The sequence below is a fragment of the Bolinopsis microptera genome, chromosome 11, assembly GCF_026151205.1.
Source record: "Bolinopsis microptera isolate Bmic1 chromosome 11, MBARI_Bmic_1.0, whole genome shotgun sequence".
In the NCBI taxonomy this organism is placed as follows: domain Eukaryota; kingdom Metazoa; phylum Ctenophora; class Tentaculata; order Lobata; family Bolinopsidae; genus Bolinopsis; species Bolinopsis microptera.
Window position 1 is genome coordinate 6821272 of NC_087082.1, and position 22472 is coordinate 6843743.

The following is a 22472-nucleotide window of genomic DNA, read 5'->3' on the forward strand; positions in this document are numbered from 1 at the left end:
CATTCTCCAGTTGCAGCTTATTTCTTACCTTTGCTCATCTTTCTTGGATACCTTATTTCGACTTTAATAAGGAAACAAGAGTTTTTCGTCTCATTAAAACACGTGTAAGGTATGTAAAGTATATAAGGTATAGTAATGGCATAATTTAAGGTATGTAAAGTATGTAAGGTATGGTAATGGCATAATTTAAGGTATCATTTAGAGTATGTAAGGTATGGTAATGGCATAATTTAAGGTATGTAAAGTATGTAAGGTATGGTAATGGCATAATATAAGGTATGTAAAGTATGTAAGGTATGTAAAGTATGTAAGGTATGTAAAGTATGTAAGGTATGGTAATGGCATAATACAAAGTATAGAAGTATGTAAGGTATGGTAATGGCATAATACAAAGTATAGAAGTATGTAAGGTATGGTAATGTCATCATTTAAGGTATGTAGAGTATGTAAGGCATGTAAAGTGAACCTCACTGGGACCTTCAGGAAGAACACATTGATTAACCGGGGTTTGGCTGTACTAACTACCTTTACTTCACGGCATAGCTATTTTTAGGATTAGACGGGGTTTAAATAGGACTGTAGACTAATGACTTCGACTTCGTCATAAAAGCAAATTTCACTTCTCTGATCATTTTCTGAATTCTGGTTGAATTAAAGGAAAAGATATAATGCACATTGCCCACTAGCCAAAAAACTATTTTGAGTTTTGAGCACAAAAACCCGACTTGAAAGACCTGAAAGATCAAAGAGACCTCCTAGTCACTGACTAGTAGTCAGTCACTCTCCTAGTCAGCCGCTCTCAAGGTCTCTCTCTAAGGTCGACGGACGCTGGCTTCCTGCAGTCTCAAGGTTAAATTGATTGACGATGTCAACCCATCGAGATCGTTGCTCTGCGAAGCAGAGCGACGATCGACGATGCAAAGCAAGAATGCTATTGCAAGAATGCTATTGCTAGTTCGCGCGGTGCGTCGAAGTGGCGAAGTCCTCCAAAAGGTTAAATAGCAACAGTTTATTATAACCTCGAGATTTTAAAACGCTTATAGTTTACGATTTGTTGAGGCGCCTATGATAGCCACTTTACCACTAGGCGTACCTATATTAGCGCTGCCGTATGATTGAGAGTTGTCCGAATTGGGCTAAACGCTTTTCTGCCAGCTCCAACGCCGCAAGCGTGGTAAATCACTTTACGGTCTACAGTCGATCTTCGAGATTTTTCTAAAACCAACTTGAATCGATGTATTTTCGGACGCTGATTCCGAATCAGCATACGCTTTTATTAGAAATTGGGTTAGGCCTAGGGTTGGGATCAGATTAGAGGGCTAGGATTTTGAATACTTGGTGGCCCTGAATGACGTGTTTGGTGGCACCAAATTTAGTGTTTGGTGGCACCAATAAAACGTGTTTTGACTTGATTACTTTCTATTCCTGGTATAAGGGAGTATGACCTGTTAGACGAAATCTTGACACTAAATTTTGGCACGAAATCTTGGCACTATAAGTGGGGGTTTAAACAGGTAAAGGGAGGGAACAAAGGTGGCGGCTTCAAACTATTCAACTGATTGGACGTGCGTAATTTAACGAACTTTTAAACGGTTTGTAACGATCACCTCGTGTACGGTGCACTGTAAAAATACTCGCAGTGTCGCGTTATTAAAATAAAGTTTAAAACGCAAATATTTTCTGAAGCCTTTAAAAGAATCAGGCAGCTCTCTGCTTTGTTTCTTAGAAAGTTTAAAGCTCATTTATGAAACTTATTGACTTGATCATTTACATTTCATTATATTTCGTGATTTGTTTGTTTTATATTCATCAATTTAACTATTACATTTAATAAAGTTTAAACCAACTGCACAGAATTTGTATATACTTTTATAATTGTGATGGATCGTGGCTTAATACAAACAATAATTAACGCATTCTCACGCACTTTTAATCACTGTCACTACTTAAACCATGCTCCTAATAACGCGCTTCTCAATAATTAAATGAACGCACGACCCATGCATACTGTTGACTGTGTAGTCCAAGTATGACCATTGATCAGGACTCACAGGAGGATATAACTATATATATACTATGTACTATATAAACTATAAAACTCCTTTCCGAAAATACCGAACTAGCTGCCAGATAGTGAGATAGCAGCACAGGCTAAACACCGCCCAGTAACACATCGCACACCAATCTTTAGGCTTTTCAAGCATACATGTTTAGATATCTGAATAAAGCCTGCATGTTACTTAGATTTTCAAAATTAGTTCTAGTTAACCGAAGTGCAATGTTTACACGGATCTAGATAGAGACACCGTGATTAAAATATGCTAAATTATTTTCCACCATCCAGAGCAAAACTATCTTTTAACGTATAGACGAAACCACTCACAATATTTGATTTTAACGAGCAAGTTTAACGAGGGAGTGGAACGAGCCACGTGATGCCCATATAAGGAGTGGAACGAGCCGCCGAATGAGTGGTCGGTGGCGGCTCCTCGAGACCTTTCATGTTACTATATATAAAGCGAGACGATATATATCTGTGCCATTTTACTGACACCACGGGTCCACGGCATCAACTTTAACGCGACTTTCTGCAAAAACCGTAAAAGATATACAACTGAAACTTTTTTGGCTGGGTCAAATGCTTTAATGGCCTCCAAATCAGCATGAAAAAATAAAATATTGGCCAAGGAATAATGATTTTAGAGCCGAAAATTTGGACCCCCAAGTGGTGTCAAAAACGCCAATTAAATAGGTAATAATTATTTTAGTATCTTGACTCTTGAGTCTTGACACCGTTTAGCTGTTTAGGGTTATATTATACGGGTTCCTGCTAGTTAATAAATAATGCGCCGAGACAAAAAATGGAACTGATCATTATAATTGGTTGATTGCCCAGAGGCTGATTTGCAGTAACTCGTTTGAGTTACTATATAAGTACCATTTTACTGACACCACGGCATCAACTTTAGCACGACTTTCCGCAAAAAACTTAAAGGATATACAACTTAAACTTTTTTGACTGGTTCAAACACTTTAATGGCCTTCAAATCAGCATGAAAAAATAAAAAATTGGCCAAGGAATAAGAATTTTAGTGCCCAAAATTTGGACCTCCAGTGGTGTCTAAAACGCGAATTAAATAGGTAATAATTATTTTAGTCTCTTGAGTCTTGACACCACTTTAGGGTTAGACGGGTTCCTGTTAGTAACTATACAAGTACAATGGGGTGGAATTTAATGTATACTTGTAGAGGTTATTTTAATAAAGCGTATCTTAAAAGTCTTGTTACGATTTGCTATTTGTAATATTATTTCTCGTCAAAGAATTCGTCAGCATACGGCCTTATCGGACGTTATTTTTCCGGACATTGCGTGAACGGACATAATTTTGGATGGACATTAAAATGAACGCTTGAATTGAAGGCATTCATTTAATATATTTAATTTAACTACCTTTAATTATGTCGGACTTTATTTGAACGGACATCAAAATCAACGCCTAGGGTCTCCGGCGTCTTGTATTGCTACATGATGTATACTTCTCTGATCGCGCGAAAAGGGGTTGCAATGTGTGTCCAATTAATGTCTCCTCATATCGTATGAGGAGTGAGAGAGAGGAGTGGCTTCATTATCGGGGGTTACACACCCGCTGTAATTATTTACTTGTACGTGTAATGTAATGATTTCTCATGAAGAATATAACATCAGCATTATTCAGCATACAATAGAAATATAATCACGATCAGGAGCTGATAAGTCTTATTGCATGGTTATAATGATAATGACTCGTTACAGTACAATGAGTACTGAGCACGTCGTCTCCCTCGGTTTAGTCAACTCACCGCTGTTTCTATTGAATTCAATGAATTCATAACAACTTTATATATATTAAAGTTTATTTTATTGATCGCCTGATCGGCGTGTTTAAGCAAGTGCACCGGTGCTGGGACTGTTGTTGTATGATCATATTCATAAAGAGAGCTGGACCCCCTGAGGCCTGATCTTGGATCTGCTCATAATATGTGATCCTTTGACAAGGAGGGGCTTTCAGGCGCCGCGTATAGGTTACATATTCCTAAGAAACAACAAGTTGTTCTACCTTCGTCATTCGTCAAGCCATATTGTAATTGTTAGAATGATTATGTAAAAATTTATTGATCATAAACGAGGCTTCTAGTTCTAAAGCCTCGTCATATTTATCTATAAGAACAGTTCTATATTCTATATGGCTTAGAAACTAGGGGCAGAATAAAGGATGAATATGTCAAGGCTCCGTGTTACATTGTACCTCACCCATGTGTTACAATGCACGTGTTACATTGCACAACATCCATGTGTTACAGTTACACCTTCAAGTTACACAATGTTGCACCGTCTTCACACCGCATAGAGTTAACTAACTTTCCAGTAAATTAATGTTCCACTTATTCCTCTACTGTTTGTTCGATAATTTGCTACTTGTTAGACAAAGAAACTTGAACTTTGAGTGAACCGCGCCCTATGAAGAATAGAGCTCTTGATCTTGTGATCGTAAACCAGACTTGATAAGCATATTTAGACGTCGTTTATTTGAGTGCTTCACATCTTAATGCAAGGAGCTAAATTTTTTAATTAATTAAAGTTAGACATTTAGTCGGTTACCCATCGTTTGAATTCAATAATTATTTTGTTACAGTTTGTTTTTAACGTTTATCCAGCTTTACTCGTGATCCTTATGACAGAGAGCATGAGGCCTGAGGGGCAGAGTGCTTTCCAGTTTACCAGTGCTGAGGGGCAGAGTGCTCTCCAGTTTACCAGTTTGTTATTTTTATCAGCGATTTTCCAAGAAATCGATATGGCATGCTTAATAAGCACGCCACACCTTTTTCTTGGAAAATAAATATTGCTTGGAAAATAATCATTGCTTATATATGGATAATAAAACTCTTTTTAAGTGATTTTAAAGTTCTCAAAGATTTGCTCTACATAATTATAGCAAGCTTCATAACACTAGGATGGTGAGCGAGACAGCACCTTGGACTACGACCACTTCCTCCAGCACTCCCCCCTTTCCTACACTTGACCTTCACACCAATACCAAAGTAATTTTTAGTACAAGGTTTTAATGTTATTTGGCGAACATATTACTATATTATGTTTATTTAATTTTTAAGACCGAGTTGTTTATCCCAGCATAGAATAAGAGTGGGTTTACACTTCACATGAATTGGCTATAATGATGTTTTTGATTTTTTTTAACTAATCTATTTCAGTGGGCCTTAGTGGGATTCCTGGTGTTTTCTCCCATATCATCAGCCATATTCCTGACTATCTATATCCGGATGGATCGTAAGAAAACGAACATACTCAACATACAACTGGCAGTGATCAATCTGCTCAGCTCTGTTGTCCTTCTCCCGATGTTCTTTACATTTTATCAGTAAGTACAGTCATGGAAGAGGGAGGGAGGGTGCTATTAGAGGGAGGGAGGGAGGGTGTTATTAGAGGGAGGGAGGGAGTTATTAGAGGGAGGGAGGGTGCTATTAGAGGGAGGGAGGGAGGGTGTTATTAGAGGGAGGGAGGGTGCTATTAGAGGGAGGGAGGGTGTTATTAGAGGGAGGGAGGGTGTTATTAGAGGGAGGGAGGCAGGGTGTTATTAGAGGGAGGGAGGGTGTTATTAGAGGGAGGGAGGCAGGGTGTTATTAGAGGGAGGGAGGGTGCTATTAGAGGGAGGGAGGGAGGGTGCTATTAGAGGGAGGGAGGGTGCTATTAGAGAGAGGGAGGGTGTTATTAGAGGGAGGGAGGGTGTTATTAGAGGGAGGGAGGGTGTTATTAGAGGGAGGGAGGGTGTTATTAGAGGGAGGGAGGGTGTTATTAGAGGGAGGGAGGGTGCTATTAGAGGGAGGGAGGGAGGGTGTTATTAGAGGGAGGGAGGGTGTTATTAGAGGGAGGGAGGGTGTTATTAGGGGGAGGGAAGGAGGGTGTTATTAGAGGGAGGGAGGGAGGGTGTTATCAGAGGGAGGGAGGGTGCTATTAGAGGGAGGGAGGGAGGGTGTTATTAGAGGGAGGGAGGGTGTTATTAGAGGGAGGGTGTTATCAGAGGGAGGGAGGGTGCTGTTAGAGGGAGGGTGCTATTAGAGGGAGGGAGGGAGGGTGTTATTAGAGAGAGGGAGGGTGTTATTAGAGGGAGGGAGGGTGCTATTAGAGGGAGGGAGGGTGTTATTAGAGGGAGGGAGGGAGGGTGTTATCAGAGGGAGGGAGGGTGCTATTAGAGGGAGGGAGGGAAGGTGTTATTAGAGGGAGGGAGGGTGTTATTAGAGGGAGGGAGGGTGTTATTAGAGGGAAGGAGGGTGCTATTAGAGGGAGGGAGGGAGGGTGTTATAAGAGGGAGGGAGGGTGTTATTAGAGGGAGGGAGGGTGCTATTAGAGGGAGGGTGTTATCAGAGGGAGGGAGGGAGGGTGTTATTAGAGGGAGGGAGGGTGTTATTAGAGGGAGGGAGGGTGTTATTAGGGGGAGGGAGGGAGGGTGTTATTAGAGGGAGTGAGGGTGTTATTAGAGGGAGGGAGGGTGTTATTAGAGGGAGGGAAGGAGGGTGTTATTAGAGAGAGGGAGGGTGTTATTAGAGGGAGTGAGGGTGTTATTAGAGGGAGGGAGGGTGTTATTAGAGGGAGGGAGGGTGTTATTAGAGGGAAGGAGGGTGCTATTAGAGGGAGGGAGGGAGGGTGTTATTAGAGGGAGGGAGGGTGTTATTAGAGGGAGGGAGGGTGTTATTAGAGGGAGGGAGGGAGGGTGTTATTAGAGGGAGGGAGGGAGGGTGTTATTAGAGGGAGGGAGGGTGTTATTAGAGGGAGGGAAGGAGGGTGTTATTAGAGAGAGGGAGGGTGTTATTAGAGGGAGGGAAGGAGGGTGTTATTAGAGAGAGGGAGGGTGTTATTAGAGGGAGGGAGGCAGGGTGTTATTAGAGGGAGGGAGGGTGCTATTAGAGGGAGGGAGGGTGCTATTAGAGGGAGGGAGGGAGGGTGTTATTAGAGGGAGGGAGGGTGCTATTAGAGGGAGGGAGGGTGTTATTAGAGGGAGGGAGGGTGTTATTAGAGGGAGGGAGGCAGGGTGTTATTAGAGGGAGGGAGGGTGTTATTAGAGGGAGGGAGGCAGGGTGTTATTAGAGGGAGGGAGGGTGCTATTAGAGGGAGGGAGGGAGGGTGCTATTAGAGGGAGGGAGGGTGCTATTAGAGAGAGGGAGGGTGTTATTAGAGGGAGGGAGGGTGTTATTAGAGGGAGGGAGGGTGTTATTAGAGGGAGGGAGGGTGTTATTAGAGGGAGGGAGGGTGTTATTAGAGGGAGGGAGGGTGCTATTAGAGGGAGGGAGGGAGGGTGTTATTAGAGGGAGGGAGGGTGTTATTAGAGGGAGGGAGGGTGTTATTAGGGGGAGGGAAGGAGGGTGTTATTAGAGGGAGGGAGGGAGGGTGTTATCAGAGGGAGGGAGGGTGCTATTAGAGGGAGGGAGGGAGGGTGTTATTAGAGGGAGGGAGGGTGTTATTAGAGGGAGGGTGTTATCAGAGGGAGGGAGGGTGCTGTTAGAGGGAGGGTGCTATTAGAGGGAGGGAGGGAGGGTGTTATTAGAGAGAGGGAGGGTGTTATTAGAGGGAGGGAGGGTGCTATTAGAGGGAGGGAGGGTGTTATTAGAGGGAGGGAGGGGAGGGTGTTATCAGAGGGAGGGAGGGTGCTATTAGAGGGAGGGAGGGAAGGTGTTATTAGAGGGAGGGAGGGTGTTATTAGAGGGAGGGAGGGTGTTATTAGAGGGAAGGAGGGTGCTATTAGAGGGAGGGAGGGAGGGTGTTATAAGAGGGAGGGAGGGTGTTATTAGAGGGAGGGAGGGTGCTATTAGAGGGAGGGTGTTATCAGAGGGAGGGAGGGAGGGTGTTATTAGAGGGAGGGAGGGTGTTATTAGAGGGAGGGAGGGTGTTATTAGGGGGAGGGAGGGAGGGTGTTATTAGAGGGAGTGAGGGTGTTATTAGAGGGAGGGAGGGTGTTATTAGAGGGAGGGAAGGAGGGTGTTATTAGAGAGAGGGAGGGTGTTATTAGAGGGAGTGAGGGTGTTATTAGAGGGAGGGAGGGTGTTATTAGAGGGAGGGAGGGTGTTATTAGAGGGAAGGAGGGTGCTATTAGAGGGAGGGAGGGAGGGTGTTATTAGAGGGAGGGAGGGTGTTATTAGAGGGAGGGAGGGTGTTATTAGAGGGAGGGAGGGAGGGTGTTATTAGAGGGAGGGAGGGAGGGTGTTATTAGAGGGAGGGAGGGTGTTATTAGAGGGAGGGAAGGAGGGTGTTATTAGAGAGAGGGAGGGTGTTATTAGAGGGAGGGAAGGAGGGTGTTATTAGAGAGAGGGAGGGTGTTATTAGAGGGAGGGAGGCAGGGTGTTATTAGAGGGAGGGAGGGTGCTATTAGAGGGAGGGAGGGTGCTATTAGAGGGAGGGAGGGTGTTATTAGAGGGAAGGAGGGTGTTATTAGAGGGAGGGAGGGTGTTGTTAGAGGGAGGGAGGGTGTTATTAGAGGGAAGGAGGGTGTTATTAGAGGGAGGGAGGGAGGGTGTTATTAGAGGGAGTGAGGGTGTTATTAGAGGGAGGGAGGGAGGGTGTTATTAGAGGGAAGGAGGGTATTATTAGAGAGAGGGAGGGTGTTATTAGAGAGAGGGAGGGTGTTAATAGAGGGAGGGAGGGTGTTATTAGAGGGAGGGAGGGAGGGTGTTATTAGAGGGAGGGAGGGTGCTATTAGAGGGAGGGAGGGTGTTATTAGAGGGAGGGAGGGTGTTATTAGAGGGAAGGAGGGTGTTATTAGAGGGAGGGAGGGAGGGTGTTATTAGAGGGAGTGAGGGTGTTATTAGAGAGAGGGAGGGTGTTATTAGAGGGAGTGAGGGTGTTATTAGAGGGAGGGTGTTATTAGAGGGAGGGAGGGAGGGTGTTATTAGAGGGAGGGAGGGTGCTATTAGAGGGAAGGAGGGTGATATTAGAGGGAGGGAGGGTGTTATTAGAGGGAGGGAGGGTGTTATTAGAGGGAAGGAGGGTGTTATTAGAGGGAGGGAGGGAGGGTGTTATTAGAGGGAGTGAGGGTGTTATTAGAGGGAGGGAGGGTGTTATTAGAGGGAGGAAGGGTGTTATTAGAGGGAGGGAGGGAGGGATGGTGTTATTTGAATTGATATTGAGGATGGTAGGATAGTTCATTTACGCCATTTTTTGTCATTTTAATCTTAAAATATTCAGGCTATTCAGCATGACAGGGGACAGCTTTGCAGAATCGTGGAAGGAAGAATTTGTAAACAAAACCTTTTGTGGTAGCTTAGCAATGACTTTCTACGTTCTTACCAGTTTGCACTACACCACTCTGTTTGCTTTGAGTCTGGATAGAATGGTAGCGGTTTACTTTCCTTTCACTTATAGAAGACTAGCTAATGTCCACTATATGTGAGTTATGATTTCGAGTTTTGAATAATGGTTTCGTGTTCAGTGTTAACCATTTGGCATTTTAATCAATGTATTTTTTGTAAATTACAATTATAATCGTAGTATCTCGGATTTTTCTCCTTGAAAGGTTGCCACACCCCAGAGGTAGGCAAATCATCTTTAAGCTATCCCTTGTGGGTCATCCAGGTCTAGCCTGGATGGCCCAAAAGATGATAGCATGAAAAAGAGGATAGCATACAAATTTGTTTGTTTATCCCGGATTTTTACCCGCCAACAATCCCCAATTTGATGTTGTTAAATATTTTATTTTTAATTTCAGCTGCGGACAGGCGATCCTTTGGGTATTAACTCTCACACTCCCTCTTCTTGGGTTTTTTGATACAGGAAGCACTATGCCTGTAGGAAAATCATTCAAGGATTCTAAAAACAACCAAACTGTGCCTAGAAGGTTATTTCAGTATCTCCCTAACAGTATTATGGACCATCAGAATGTGTTTTGTGAGATCACCTTCCAAAGGATGACCGTAGATGATAAAGGTGTACCACTGCACTATGAGCCAGACGGGAAAATGAAGGTAAAGAATAAATTAATCAATTAGTTTTAACTACCATTATCCTATTATCGAAATGTTCTCAATGTACTAATAATGTAGTCTTAGCACATGCAGTCTTAGGAACATACATATATTTTATGCACAGCTTATAGATGTGGATTCTAGTGGGGAAATGAGGCATATTTGTTTACCTGAAAGTTGAACTTTGTCAGGTTGCAATAATTAATTTTTTTGAGTCCCATTAAATTAACACTTTTCGTCCACCTTATTAATTAATACACCTTATAAATTAATGTATTTGTATCACTCAGGTATACTGTTTTTTCATGATGGTGGTACCTTTTGTGGTGGTCCCCCTGATGACAGTGATTGTGGGAGTCTTTACCATGAGTAAGATAGGAACGGTAAGTGATAACTCCTTAGTATGTTCACAGTTACACCTAGTTACCACCTAGTTACCACCTAGTTACCACCTAGTTACCACCTAGTTACCACCTAGTTACCAAGGTTGTTAAATACGTCAAATTTTGGTGAAAGAATACGACGTATTCGGTTCTAATAAAGAATACGTCGTAATACGCCGTAATACGGTAATTTCTATGGATTGTTAAATACGTCCACGAATACGCCATAATACGCCGCAATACGCTGATTTGTCAAAATTAAACATTACAGCTGCGCGCCACCCTCATCATTGATCATGCATTAAAGGAGTGCAGTTATACATGATAACTTAAATTTGTAATCAAATTTCATGGATAATCCGATAAGCTAACATTTTTTGCGAAATTATCAATTACATATTAATACATATTTAATAATTTTGATGTTCAGAATTTAAAGACCATCCGCGATCAATTTCAACTTCAAGCCACACCTTTTCGTAATACGTCAATTTTCGAGGATTAATACGTATTCGTATTCCAATACGTATTCCCTCCTAATACGTATTTAACAACCTTGCTAGTTACCACCTAGTTACCACCTAGTTACCACCTAGTTACCACCTAGTTACCACCTAGTTACCACCTAGTTACCACCTAGTTACCACCTAGTTACCACCTAGTTACCACCTAGTTACCACCTAGTTACCACCTAGTTACCACCTAGTTACCACCTAGTTACCACATAGTTACCACCTAGTTACCACCTAGTTACCACCTAGTTACCACCTAGTTACCACCTAGTTACCGCCTAGTTACCACCTAGTTACCACCTAGTTACCGCCTAGTTACCACCTAGTTACCGCCTAGTTACCACCTAGTTACCACCTAGTTACCACCTCAGTTCAGATGTCAATTTATTACTGTGATGAGCATGTGAACAAGAACTGCTTAAAAAGTTTGTTAAAAAGGTCAATTAAATAGATAGATTTATTTATGTTGCATTATATCTAATGAATTGTTTTTAACAGCTAGATTTCAAGCGGAAGAGTCTTAAATATGGAAATAATAAAGGAAGCTTTAGTGGACGCTTAGGCTTTATTTTCAGAAATCAGAAAAATATAACTGAAATAGACGGTGAGTCTGATTTATACGTTTATTTGTAAGTTTACATTTTAGTTATGTAAATAAACCACAATGGATTATTGTTGATACTTTCAAGTGGTTATATTTGTAGAAATTTTCATTTTTAAAGGTTGAAATTCACCTTTTATCTGGTATAGTAGTCTCATTCCCTTCCTTTTCAATATACTTTCAGTGAGATCGTATCGTTTTATCAACAGCACCCATGAAATATCCCGTTAGTTAACTGACGGTTTTGCTAGCTAAAATTCTTGCTAAATTTCTCAGCTTTGTATTGGCGGTAGTCGGGTGGTGCGGGTGTTTACCCACTGCTTCATACAAAAAGCAATGGTGTTCTAGGCAAACCTTATATCGTCTGTGAAGTCGATAAATAGAATATTGTCTACAATTTAAAACAAAAATTTAACTGTTTCTCTCATTTACTAGATTTTGAGAGCCATTCAAAATTTGGACACGAGCCTTGTAAAACTTGAACAGTTTAATTGGTCTTGAGGTATTTTATAAAACATAATGGGACAATTTTCGCAGCTATTCTTCCCTTAGCCCTGCTGAATAGCAAAGCTGGGGCGAATGCGCAATTTTAATGTTTCCACACCATTCTGATGTTAAATGATTTTAAAGCTTTGAAGTTTTGATATTGAGAACAGTCTAGAGAACTCAATGATCAAACCTTCAGAGATGGAAATGGTATACGAAAACAAGAACCACCAAAATACAGGATCAGAACGAGCGAACGATTCGTTGACGACAGATCTTAATAAACTGCCGAGTAAACGGCGTATTAATAGCCACATCCAGGCTCTGACTACGGTGGTCATGCTAATGGTTCTCTTCTGCCTTTGTGATTCTTTGTGGTACGTACTTTAGCTTTCATATAATATCTGGATATGATTACAATTCAAGAATAATCAATAAAGTATGATTGGGAAATCTTTTTAAGGAAAATTAAGAATTTGTTGTGCGGTTTGTTGGAATGATATTGGGACCTCATGATAATGGAGGTACTGATTGTAAATATGATCTGGTAGGCCAGCGAGGCGTATTTTTTAACATGTGACAGCAATAAACCAATCAGCTTCCACTATTGACCAATCAAACCTCAGAATTACTGTCATAATGTGTCAAAATATTCCTCGCCTCCACACCACTACCAGAATCCACATCTATTATTAGCATTTAAACTTCCTCAGGTGGATTATCAACGTCTTCTACGCCTTGAAGTACATATTCAACAAAAGTATTTTAAATATCTCCGGCATGTTCGCCAGTTCGGAGCAACAAGTGATATTTCCCATCGTGGCCAGATTCGGCATTTTTGTCTACGGAACTCTGGTACCTTTTCTCATGATCTGGCGGCAGAAACCTCTCCGGGATGAGTTTATGTCGATGTTCCGGAATGCAAAAAGCCGGGTAACAGATTTTACAACGAGCAAATTTGAATGAACGGTTCTCGTTTTATACGCTCTTTTTATCTTGCGATCAGAGAAATTTTTTACATTTTTTACATCAGATAGTTTTTCACCGCTTTAGAATTACTTTGAATTTGCTTTGTGAAATCTGAGGTTAGAGCTTTAAAGTACTGCACTTTTTCAAGTTATTATTATTATTATTAAATTAATCTGGTTGTCTACTGCAGGCTATAAGAGAGGAAGTTGGCGATTTCATAGTCTCCACACATATTATATGTATAACAAATAATATATATATGATATAGGGATCATAGCTTATAATATAATTATAATTACTTATTAATATTGATAAACCCCACTCTATTAACCAAGTAACCTTCCACCGATAGAAGTCCAGCATGGTCGACTGGTCTAAACAGTTTGTTACATATCCCGAATCAGCGTGCGCTTCTAGCCGGGACGATGTAAGGTGATATAAACACTAACCAGGTATAGAACATGTTGTGTTACCAAGTTACCACCTAGTTACAACCTAGTTACATGTTGTAGACCGTCATTAGAGAGTAAGGTTTGAAAGAATTTAGCATATTAAAGTTTTGGGGATCATGCAGAAATTGAATGAGCTCATTAAAAATGTGTTATTTTAACCAAGAACACGTACTGAAGCAGCTTCATGTCAAAAACGTTCCTATTAATTATCATAGGGCAATTCTTATATAATTATACGTAGGGAGTACTACACACGTAAGATATAATACTATAATACATTGGCTTCTGAGTACTGAGCGCGATAATTCCCGACAGCTTGCTGGAGGGAACACGCAGGCACGAAATAGCCAAGGTATTATAAGATATAATTATTAATTTTAAGATGTAAGCCAATATATTATGATTATAAAATATGTTTATTATATATGGCCAATTATACTTATATGATAGTTAATGGTAATATGCAATTTTACTGTACTAAAACTATAATTACTAAGACTATGAATCGCCAAGTAAAGGAAACTTTAAATTTACTCTCAGCAATGCAGAGTTGTAACCTTAATTATTTTGATGATGAATTTGTTCTAACTTGAACTTATGTGAAAATTGCGAATATTGAATTTTTACCTTGTTAATGATGTGACACGACAAATGCTCCGCGTGATTGATATTGATAACTTAATTTTGCATTTTTAAGAAATGTACAGTTTTTAAGAGATTCCGTCTGAAATTCTTGTATTTGATTTCAGTTTCACTATGAACCAGAATCAGAGTTCCAAAGGTCGGTCTGTGAGATCACTACCAGCACAGTCAGCTTCAACTTCACGACCCTGGTCGAAACCGGCCCGGAACCTTTTCGTTGCCGTGTTTCGTCTTATCAGCGCATTTCTTGACACGTGAAATATATATACTTGCAGAGAACTATATTGCACAGCTGTTCTAGTAGTAGTAGTACTAGTAGATCTACGTTCTAGTTCTAGTTGTACTTGTACATGTTCTGCTGCTGATTTCACATTTCATAACCATAGCATTCAGATTAGAGTTTCTTTTAAATTAATAATCAATATACCCGTGTTGGATTTAATGCTTGTCTCTTGTATTCTGTGTGAAGAAAAGTTTAGTTATACTTATAATCATGCGTTTTGCTGCTTCTTAGATTTTTTAAAGAAATTTTTGAGTTTTGTGAAATGAAAGCCAGATTAAAGCCTCACATGAGACGAATAAGTAATACATAATCTGCATGTAGCAGCTTTGGAGGACTTCGCCGCTTCGACACGCCGCGCAAACTATGAACTAGCATTTTTGCTTCCCATCGTCGATCAAAATGCAAGGGTCCTGGAAGTAGAGAAAGGAAGCTTCACGCCGTTAGTTTTCTCAACGTCTGGTGGAATGGGTGGTGAAGCTGAAAGACTAGAAAAGAAGCTGGCTAGTAAGATGGAATACAACACAGGGCAAAGGTACTCAGAATTCAGATGCTGTGGGATACATTAGGAAGCGCCTTCGTTTCGAAATCTTAAGAACGACGGTAATTTCTCTTCGGGGAGACAGATGGGCGATAAAGAACTTTGTCAATATAAACAGTTTAGATTTGAACTTGGAGCTGCAAGGCCAAGGGGGATTTTCAAAATATTGAGTTTTTGAAGGGTTATTTTTATATAATAGGGTCATTGTGACATTATGTGTATACTGTTTGAAACAATTTAATATATTTATTATGATATCATTATTCATTGTAATGGCAATAAAATTTAAATTTTCTTTTACTTAAAAAAGTTTACCTGGGGACCTCAGGCTATCATGTTCATATTCATAAACATAGAGCGAGAGATTAGGCGGAATTGATTGTCATACGTTGTATGACCCGCCGCGCACGAAGTGCGCGGCTCCCCCTGTATCACTTAGTGAAACGACCGTGGGTGTCACAACGTGATATAAGGAATTGACAGGCTGAGCGCGGCCCAGTAACATAGTGTATGTGAGACCAGATCGCTCCGAAGAAGAGCGATCTCAGGACGGCTCCTGGTTCATGAACTGGTGAGAAAAAGAGAAATGGAACCTGATGAACTGCATTTCATACGATCGGGGACAATTCACTCAAAAGACAAGCCAATCGAGTGATGATGTGTGTTGTGGCTGTGGTATGTGTGGTTTTTAAAGATGGTGAATGCTTATGCATACCACTAGCATCTTGCACTAGCGTTTTTTGTTTTCGCCCCATATCATATGAGCACACTGGACTTCATATTTTTCGCAATATTTTGGTTTGATTTCATTTTAAGCTATTTGCTATTGAAGTGTTGGAGTGAGTTCATACTAAACATGAACCATATATATATAGTCAATAGTGTGCAGTGCCCTGAACAACAGAGGGTTTATTATTCAGTATTATTTTTTATGTTTTAATTGGTCATTAGAACCGCCTGGCACCGTCCAGCTTTCAATCATTAGATCTAGTGTACTGTATAACTTTGTACAATTTGAAAAACAAACCAATTAAAACACACTTATTTTATATTTTACAAATACATATATCTTATCACAACACAAACGTGTGCATATTTATATTACACTGATAATATAACAACAAATTATTTTAATTAAACTGTAAAAATAGCTTAATAAACATATTATTTCATGATTTACACATTGTATAACCATTAGAGTACCCAACTTTATCAAAGTTTTCATCCTAAAACAGAATTAAAGACCATAATCCATGCGCTTATCTCGTTAAGGAATAGGTTCCCGCAGCTCTATTTCAGCCACTAAAAATGTATATAATTATGAAGGGTTTTCGGAAGATAAAACCTTTAAATTACAGTATTATAAGCTAACGGATACACGCACAAAAACATTCCACAATAAGCAAACAATAGTTATTAGAACAGATAATTATTATAAAAAATCTTATTTCTAGATCATTAAATTAGACCAAATTAATAATAAATCATAAATTCCCATTACATCGCTGAGATTACAATAAGATACAAGCTTTTTAAATTTAAACTGATTCATTAACTATTATTTCTGCCCCTGTCTCAAAATTCAATTAGAAGAAAAAAGATTATTTATATAATTAAACTTTTACAGCTGTTATAATTCCACAATTCATGAATAAAATGTGTAGTAAAGTGTTGCTAAGTGAAATGAGGAGTGTTAATATCCTATATTCATATTATAATGTTGAATTGCTAATTTCCTAAAATTCCCAGAATTTATTGTTACTGAATGTCACTACATGCTCGTTTCACTAGATACTGATTGGCTGTTGCTAAGCATCTCCCGGTTGCTGAGCTACCGTTTGTTCGTGAGGTAGAAGTTTAGGAGGACTCCAGAACTGATGTGACAATGAGTAGTTGATAATGTTGTTAATTGTGGCGGCGTACAGATCAGCATACTTGTCCATCTGTAGGTTAATGAGATTATTGTAGCGACAATCTAACAATTAATGTTTCTGTTCACAGTTCATCTGCAGTCTGCACAGATGCGTTTAGTTAAACAAATAAATTAAGTTATCATGACGCCTCAATTCTGGTAATTGTAAAGTCAATATTTGACAAATTATAACTTTTACTATCAAAATATTACTTAATAATAACAATCAATAATTGTCATATAAAAGAACCTGGTTAGCAAAGCAAGAGAGACGGCCTCCCTTCCGGAAGGTACTGCCGAAATATGGATTATAGCGGGCATCTATCTCGTCAACTAACTGAAGTAACGGAATTTAGGGTAGTCACACAATCCTGATTTTGTTTCAGTGAACACTGTCAGATTGCTGTCAGCTGTAGAGATGAAGATTCTCATCGTTCAACCCAATTGTTCCACCCTACCCTAACATCCCCCTCCCTATATCTACTACTAAGTCCAGGAGCGACAAATTATGGAGAGACAAATTGCTTCCAATAAATGGGTAAGAGGGCAAAACCCCAAGGGATATTATTTTCTAAAGAGTCAGGATTTAACAATAAAATTTCAAAAGAAATGTCAAAGATTTGCACGTACAGTCTTCCTCTCCTGATCTAGTTTCCTGATGACCTCCCTGTCCTGACAGGGACCTGATGCTGCCTGTCAGTCACGTGACACACAAATAAACACTTTCACTTTAACTTTCACTTACCGTCTTCCTCTCCTGATCTAGTTTCCTGATGACCTCCCTGTCCTGACTGGGACCTGATGCTGCCTGGAACTCTCCTAACTTCCTCTCCAGCTGATGATGACGTTCGAACAGCTTCGTCTCACTGTCGAGATGATTAAAGGGTTAAGAGACATGTTACATGTCATCCTTAATCAAGAATATTTCCAGTATATTTAATTTGCTAATGAAGTTAGTCTCAGTACTGTGGAGTAAATCGTGCAATTTAAATGGTGCAATTTGGAGTAGGATAGTTTCATGCCATTTCTATTATTAAATATATAATTAAATATCCCAAGATTCGCAATTAACCCTACCTTCACTTGTGACCTCAGGGCACTACATTTTGCTTTATTGTGTAGAAACTGCAAAATATATGCAGTCCAAGCTCACGTAAAAATGCCCACCGACAATTGCGCCCAGTTCCCATGCAGGCCATTAACAGGTTTCCGGTCAGTGATCTGATTGGTCAGATTCTCAAAAACAGTCACTACCACCCCAACAAAAAACAATCAGCTCACCTTGTCCACACGTCCAAGTCATGTTTCAGCTCCGGGATGACGAGGAAAGTTTTCCAACCGTTTGTTTTCTTGGAGCGGACCACATCCCCGTAGATGTGATCCCCAAAGTAGAGGATGTCAGGACCCTCAGCTCCGGTCAGTTGACAGAACAGGTCACAGTTACCACCACTGTACACTTCTCCCTATTATATAGAGATTGTCAGGAATGTTGGAGGAATTTGGAAGAATGTTGGAGTGCTATTCTTGGTAAGTGGTATCAAAATATAGTGTGGGCTAAAGCCTAAAATGGTTTAATTATCACAAAATTCCAGGTAACCAATAATTAAGATTGGTTGTCCAATGTCCGGAATGTTGTTACTATAAGTAACAGAGATGTGTGGATGGGGTGTGGATTTAAGAGGAGATTACGAATAGCGCAGCGAGAATTCGGATTATATAATGAACATTATATAAGATAAGATACGTAAAACACAAGTCACGAAAAAACATTGACAAAAGGGGCTCTGACGAAGTTAGTCACGTGACATTGTGGCGTTAAAATTAACAGTCACGTGACACACAAATAACACGTGGCGTTAAAATTAACAGTCACGTGACACACAAATAACACTTGGTGTTAAAATTAACAGTCACGTGACACACAAATAACACGTGGCGTTAAAATGAACAGTCACGTGACACACAAATAAAGGTTTAACACGTGCCTGTATCATATCATCAGCATGATGAGTACCCAGGTTAGCAGAGCCAGTGGTTTTGTTTATGTGCCTGAAATATGCATCCCACAATTACATATTATGAGGTACTGAAATATGCATCCCACAATTACATATTATGAGGTACTGAAATATGCATCCCACAATTACATATTATGAGGTACTGAAATATGCATCCCACAATTACATATTATGAGGTACTGAAATATGCATCCCAATACAACTAAGAGATTTAAAAAACTTAGCAAGTAAGATAAGATTTTGGCATGATAAGAATATGAGATCTTGGTTAGAATAGTGAGTGTTATTAAGAAAATGAAGTTTGTCTATACCCGGCAACAAGAAATCGAGATATATAGAAGTTAGACATGCCTTTCGAAAGAAAAAGGTTAAAATAATCAGCGAAATAAACCTAAACGGGGTTCCCTCGTTGAAGAATCTGGGTTTGCAGGCTTTAACAATAATATAGTCAAAGTAATCTGTCCACTTTTTCCCGGCGAGGTCGTCGAGAAGATACTTCATAACGACATCAGTAAACTGGTAAGGAGAGTTCGTCAAGAGGAAGACTTTTCTGTCTGAAATGTTAACAGTTTCAGAGGTAAAAATGCTGCGATCATATCACGTGATATTGGTTCTATATCACGTGATATTGGTTCTATATCACGTGATATTGGTTCTATATCACGTGATATTGGTTATGTCCTTCTGAGCAAGTAATTGAAGCAGTTCTAGTTGGGATCAATAGAATTACGTCTACCTCCGATTGTTTTTATCATTCGTTCAATTTGATGAGCATTTCAATCTTCAGAACGAGAGGTTATTAAATCTGTAAATACCACAGCTCTGAAGGTAGTCAAGTAGTTTGGGTAAGTTGGGGTTCCTGTCGATGAAGAGGTCAGGATGCTTCATGATGTTGCTGTGAAGTCCTTTACTGTGCACCATGTCAAACGCAAGCGACACGTCACTCCATACCGTGGGGTAGGTCAACTGAATAGTAAGATTTTGAGTTAATTAAAATATTATTGGAGGATCTATCCTTGACACAGTGACACTTTCGCCTGATAAAATATCTTTAATGTTTGCCTAATAACTTTTATTAGCGACACTGTAACTGTGGTCTGGCAACTCTCCAAGGAGACGATGCCTGCGAAATGTACGGGAAAATGAGGGGACAGCTTTACCAGTCCCAGTTTACTAGCCCCAGTTGCGACTAGTCCCAGTTGTGACTAGTCCCAGTTTACTAGTCCCAGACTGGGACTAGTTGCAACTGGTACTCCCAGTTGCAACTAGTTCCAGTTGCGACTAGTCCCAGTTGCGACTAGTCCCAGTTTCGACTAGTCCCAGTTGCGACTAGTCCCAGTTTCGACTAGTCCCAGTTTACTAGTTCCATTTTACTAGTCTCAGTTTACTAGTCCCATTTTACTAGTCCCAGTTTACTAGTCCCAGTTTACTAGTCCCAGTTGCGACTAGTCCCAGTTGCGACTAGCCCCAGTTGCGACTAGCCCCAGTTGCGACTAGTCCCAGTTTACTAGTCCCAGTTGCCACTAGCCCCATGCGACTAGCCCCAGTTGCGACTAGCCCCAGTTGCGACTAGCTCCAGTTGCGACTAGTTCCAGTTGCGACTAGTCCCAGTTTACTAGCCCCAGTTGCCACTAGCCCCAGTTGCGACTAGTCCCAGTTGCGACTAGTCCCAGTTGCGACTAGCCCCAGTTGTGACTAGTCCCAGTTGCGACTAGTCCCAGTTGTAACTAGTCCCAGTTGCGACTAGTCCCAGTTTACTAGTCCCAGTTGCGACTAGCCCCAATTGCGACTAGCCCCAGTTGCGACTAGTCCCAGTTGCGACAAGTCCCAGTTTACTAGTCCCAGTTGCGACTAGTCCCAGTTGCGACTAGTCCCAGTTGTGACTAGTCCCAGTTGCGACTAGTACCAGTTGCGACATTAACAATTTTGGTGGGTAATATTAGAAGAATAACGTTACCTTACTCGTTCTAAGTTACAACAAATCGAAGGTAAGCTAAAGTAGAGTCATACCAAAGATGAAGTGGAGTTGTCGAAGTAACCAGAGTTCGTTTTAGCGTAATTTGATGATTTTTCAAGCCAGTCTATAACAATACTGACTACAAATATCTGAAAATATAAACTTTCTAAGAAAATGTTTAAAACATTATACCTAAGACCGTGTAGTTACTCATAAGCCGATAATTTGGGAAAGTCCTGATGATTAAAAACAAGAATTTTGAGCCAAGACTAACTTTGGGGGTATCGAAAAGTGTGTCGAACAGCTGAAGGAATCGGTTTTCTCCCTCAGGTGTTTTTTCGAAAAGTTTGCAGAATTTAGTTGGGTATTCGTCCCTTATTTCCCTCCTAGTTAACTTCCTCGTTCCTGATTGAGGTGATATTTTAGTTTAAATTCCAAGGCGTTTTGAGTGGATGAATAAAGCTGGATTATTGGATATGAAAAATCAGCTTAACATCAGTTCAAAAACGTCATTGTTTCATTAGTGACATCATAGAATTCCTTGATTCAATTTCTTTAAATCTAATTCAATTACAATAAAAAGATATAGCAACCCAGCCAAAAAATAATCGTAATTTAAGTTAAGGCAGACAATGAACAAGTCAGTCATCAAAAGGCGAAACAGTTTTCTTGGCATTAAAGAATGATCGAAGTCAATTATTATTAACAAATCACCCAAATTTAATCAACAAATAACCACTAATTAATTAATTACCTCTGCAAGCAGTTAGAACCAGACCGTGTAGATCCAGCTTGAGGAAGTTTCCCATCTTTTTGTCGAAGATGAGGCCACGAACTGCGAAGTCAGCCAGATACTTGGTGTCCCCTATCTCTTTAGGGTAGCCTAGTTCTACCAGTCTTTCAACTGAGGGGAAATGTTTTTAAACTTTAATGTAGTTAATAAATGGTGAAATAAATACGATAAAAACAAAGGGAGCTGTAGTTTTGACCCAGATACCAAAACAACACTACAAATCTATTACATTTATTGAGTATTATGTAACGCGATGGAAATATTTTAAGCGGGTAATATATAAATTGTTCCTGGAAACTTACAAGCAAAAACGTAGAAGTAAAAACGTACAAGCAAAAACTTACAAGCATATTTAGCAGTCTCGGCTTCCATGTAAGGTGTCCTGTATTCAGCCAGCGTGTAATCCATGTCAAAGCCATAGTATTTGATTGTGTCCAAACTCAAACTACGATTCACGAACACTCGGTCAGTGGGACACTTCCTGGACTGTGATTGCGATTCTCTGCGGGACTTCAGGTCAAGCGTCAACATAAAACTTGGTTCATTAAATAGTGATATTGTATACGGCATTATTGGAGATACACCACAACTTTAATGACATGAAAGCAAGAAGAAAGAACTGTAAATCAGTAAATGTATGTGATTAGTCGTACTCGAGTTGTTAAATGATCCGCGAGAATCGTTTCAGTTATATTAGATAGCAAAATTGAATTTGAAAACAGACGACAATATGAATTACTCACAATTCAGGTAGGTCAGTAGTCAAACCCCATACTTTTGACACAGTGTCGTGTATGTGATTGTTCATCTCACTAAGAAAATCAGATTTAGTAGCAAATAACGGCCTATCATTAAACTAATTTTATAAACAAGAAATTACGACTGATTATTTCGACAAACTATGATTCATTAGACTCC

General features: G+C 40.0%; 3 protein-coding genes across 8 annotated transcripts in view; 2 read left to right on the forward strand and 1 right to left on the reverse strand.

Moving 5' to 3' along the window:
• The first annotated feature begins 4971 nt into the window (after window positions 1–4971).
• LOC134822966 (uncharacterized) lies at window positions 4972–14577 on the forward strand. 5 transcript variants are annotated; one of them, XM_063834255.1, is made up of 11 exons: window positions 4972–5079; window positions 5251–5417; window positions 9233–9433; window positions 9753–10008; window positions 10299–10391; window positions 11402–11507; window positions 11689–11730; window positions 12190–12367; window positions 12704–12923; window positions 13312–13411; window positions 14161–14236. In XM_063834255.1, exons 1-10 carry the CDS (start codon window positions 4993–4995, stop codon window positions 13393–13395), a joined length of 1434 nt encoding a protein of 477 aa, XP_063690325.1. In that variant the 5' UTR covers window positions 4972–4992; the 3' UTR covers window positions 13396–13411; window positions 14161–14236. The 5 variants fall into 5 exon arrangements, with proteins under 5 accessions (XP_063690325.1, XP_063690321.1, XP_063690323.1 ...); XM_063834251.1 differs by lacking the exon at window positions 13312–13411 and having other exon boundaries at window positions 14161–14577; XM_063834253.1 differs by having other exon boundaries at window positions 13312–14246.
• A 1954-nt stretch (window positions 14578–16531) lies between these two features.
• Window positions 16532–22370, reverse strand: LOC134823006 (cytosolic purine 5'-nucleotidase-like). 2 transcript variants are annotated; one of them, XM_063834310.1, is made up of 12 exons: window positions 22298–22370; window positions 21899–22056; window positions 21516–21665; window positions 21036–21166; window positions 20815–20910; window positions 19620–19770; window positions 19196–19358; window positions 18772–18835; window positions 18068–18249; window positions 17532–17652; window positions 17037–17123; window positions 16532–16817 (listed from the first exon to the last, which is right to left on the reverse strand). In XM_063834310.1, the coding sequence occupies exons 1-12, from the start codon at window positions 22360–22362 to the stop codon at window positions 16683–16685; spliced, it is 1503 nt and encodes a 500-aa protein (XP_063690380.1). In that variant the 5' UTR covers window positions 22363–22370; the 3' UTR covers window positions 16532–16682. The 2 variants fall into 2 exon arrangements, with proteins under 2 accessions (XP_063690380.1, XP_063690381.1); XM_063834311.1 differs by having other exon boundaries at window positions 18068–18245; window positions 18768–18835.
• Window positions 21710–22472, forward strand: part of LOC134823004 (pumilio homolog 2-like) — a 43295-nt gene continuing 42532 nt past the window's right edge. The window contains exon 1 of the mRNA XM_063834308.1: window positions 21710–21791. The gene's annotated coding sequence lies outside the window, so the exon portion shown is untranslated. The remainder of the gene's footprint in view (window positions 21792–22472) is intronic.

What these genes read in the sequence shown, in the direction of transcription:
- LOC134822966 (XM_063834251.1), top strand. Translation starts at nt 4,993, where the DNA reads ATGGTGAGCGAGACAGCACCTTGGACTACGACCACTTCCTCCAGCACT. An exon ending in AGCCAGACGGGAAAATGAAG is followed by an intron (nt 10,009 to 10,298) that starts GTAAAGAATAAA and finishes TGTATCACTCAG; the next exon opens with GTATACTGTTTTTTCATGAT. An exon ending in TGCCTTTGTGATTCTTTGTG is followed by an intron (nt 12,368 to 12,703) that starts GTACGTACTTTA and finishes AAACTTCCTCAG; the next exon opens with GTGGATTATCAACGTCTTCT.
- LOC134823006 (XM_063834310.1), bottom strand. Translation starts at nt 22,362, where the DNA reads ATGAACAATCACATACACGACACTGTGTCAAAAGTATGGGGTTTGACT. An exon ending in ACTACTGACCTACCTGAATT is followed by an intron (nt 22,057 to 22,297) that starts GTGAGTAATTCA and finishes GAAGTCCCGCAG; the next exon opens with AGAATCGCAATCACAGTCCA. An exon ending in TGACTACCTTCAGAGCTGTG is followed by an intron (nt 19,359 to 19,619) that starts GTATTTACAGAT and finishes TTAACATTTCAG; the next exon opens with ACAGAAAAGTCTTCCTCTTG.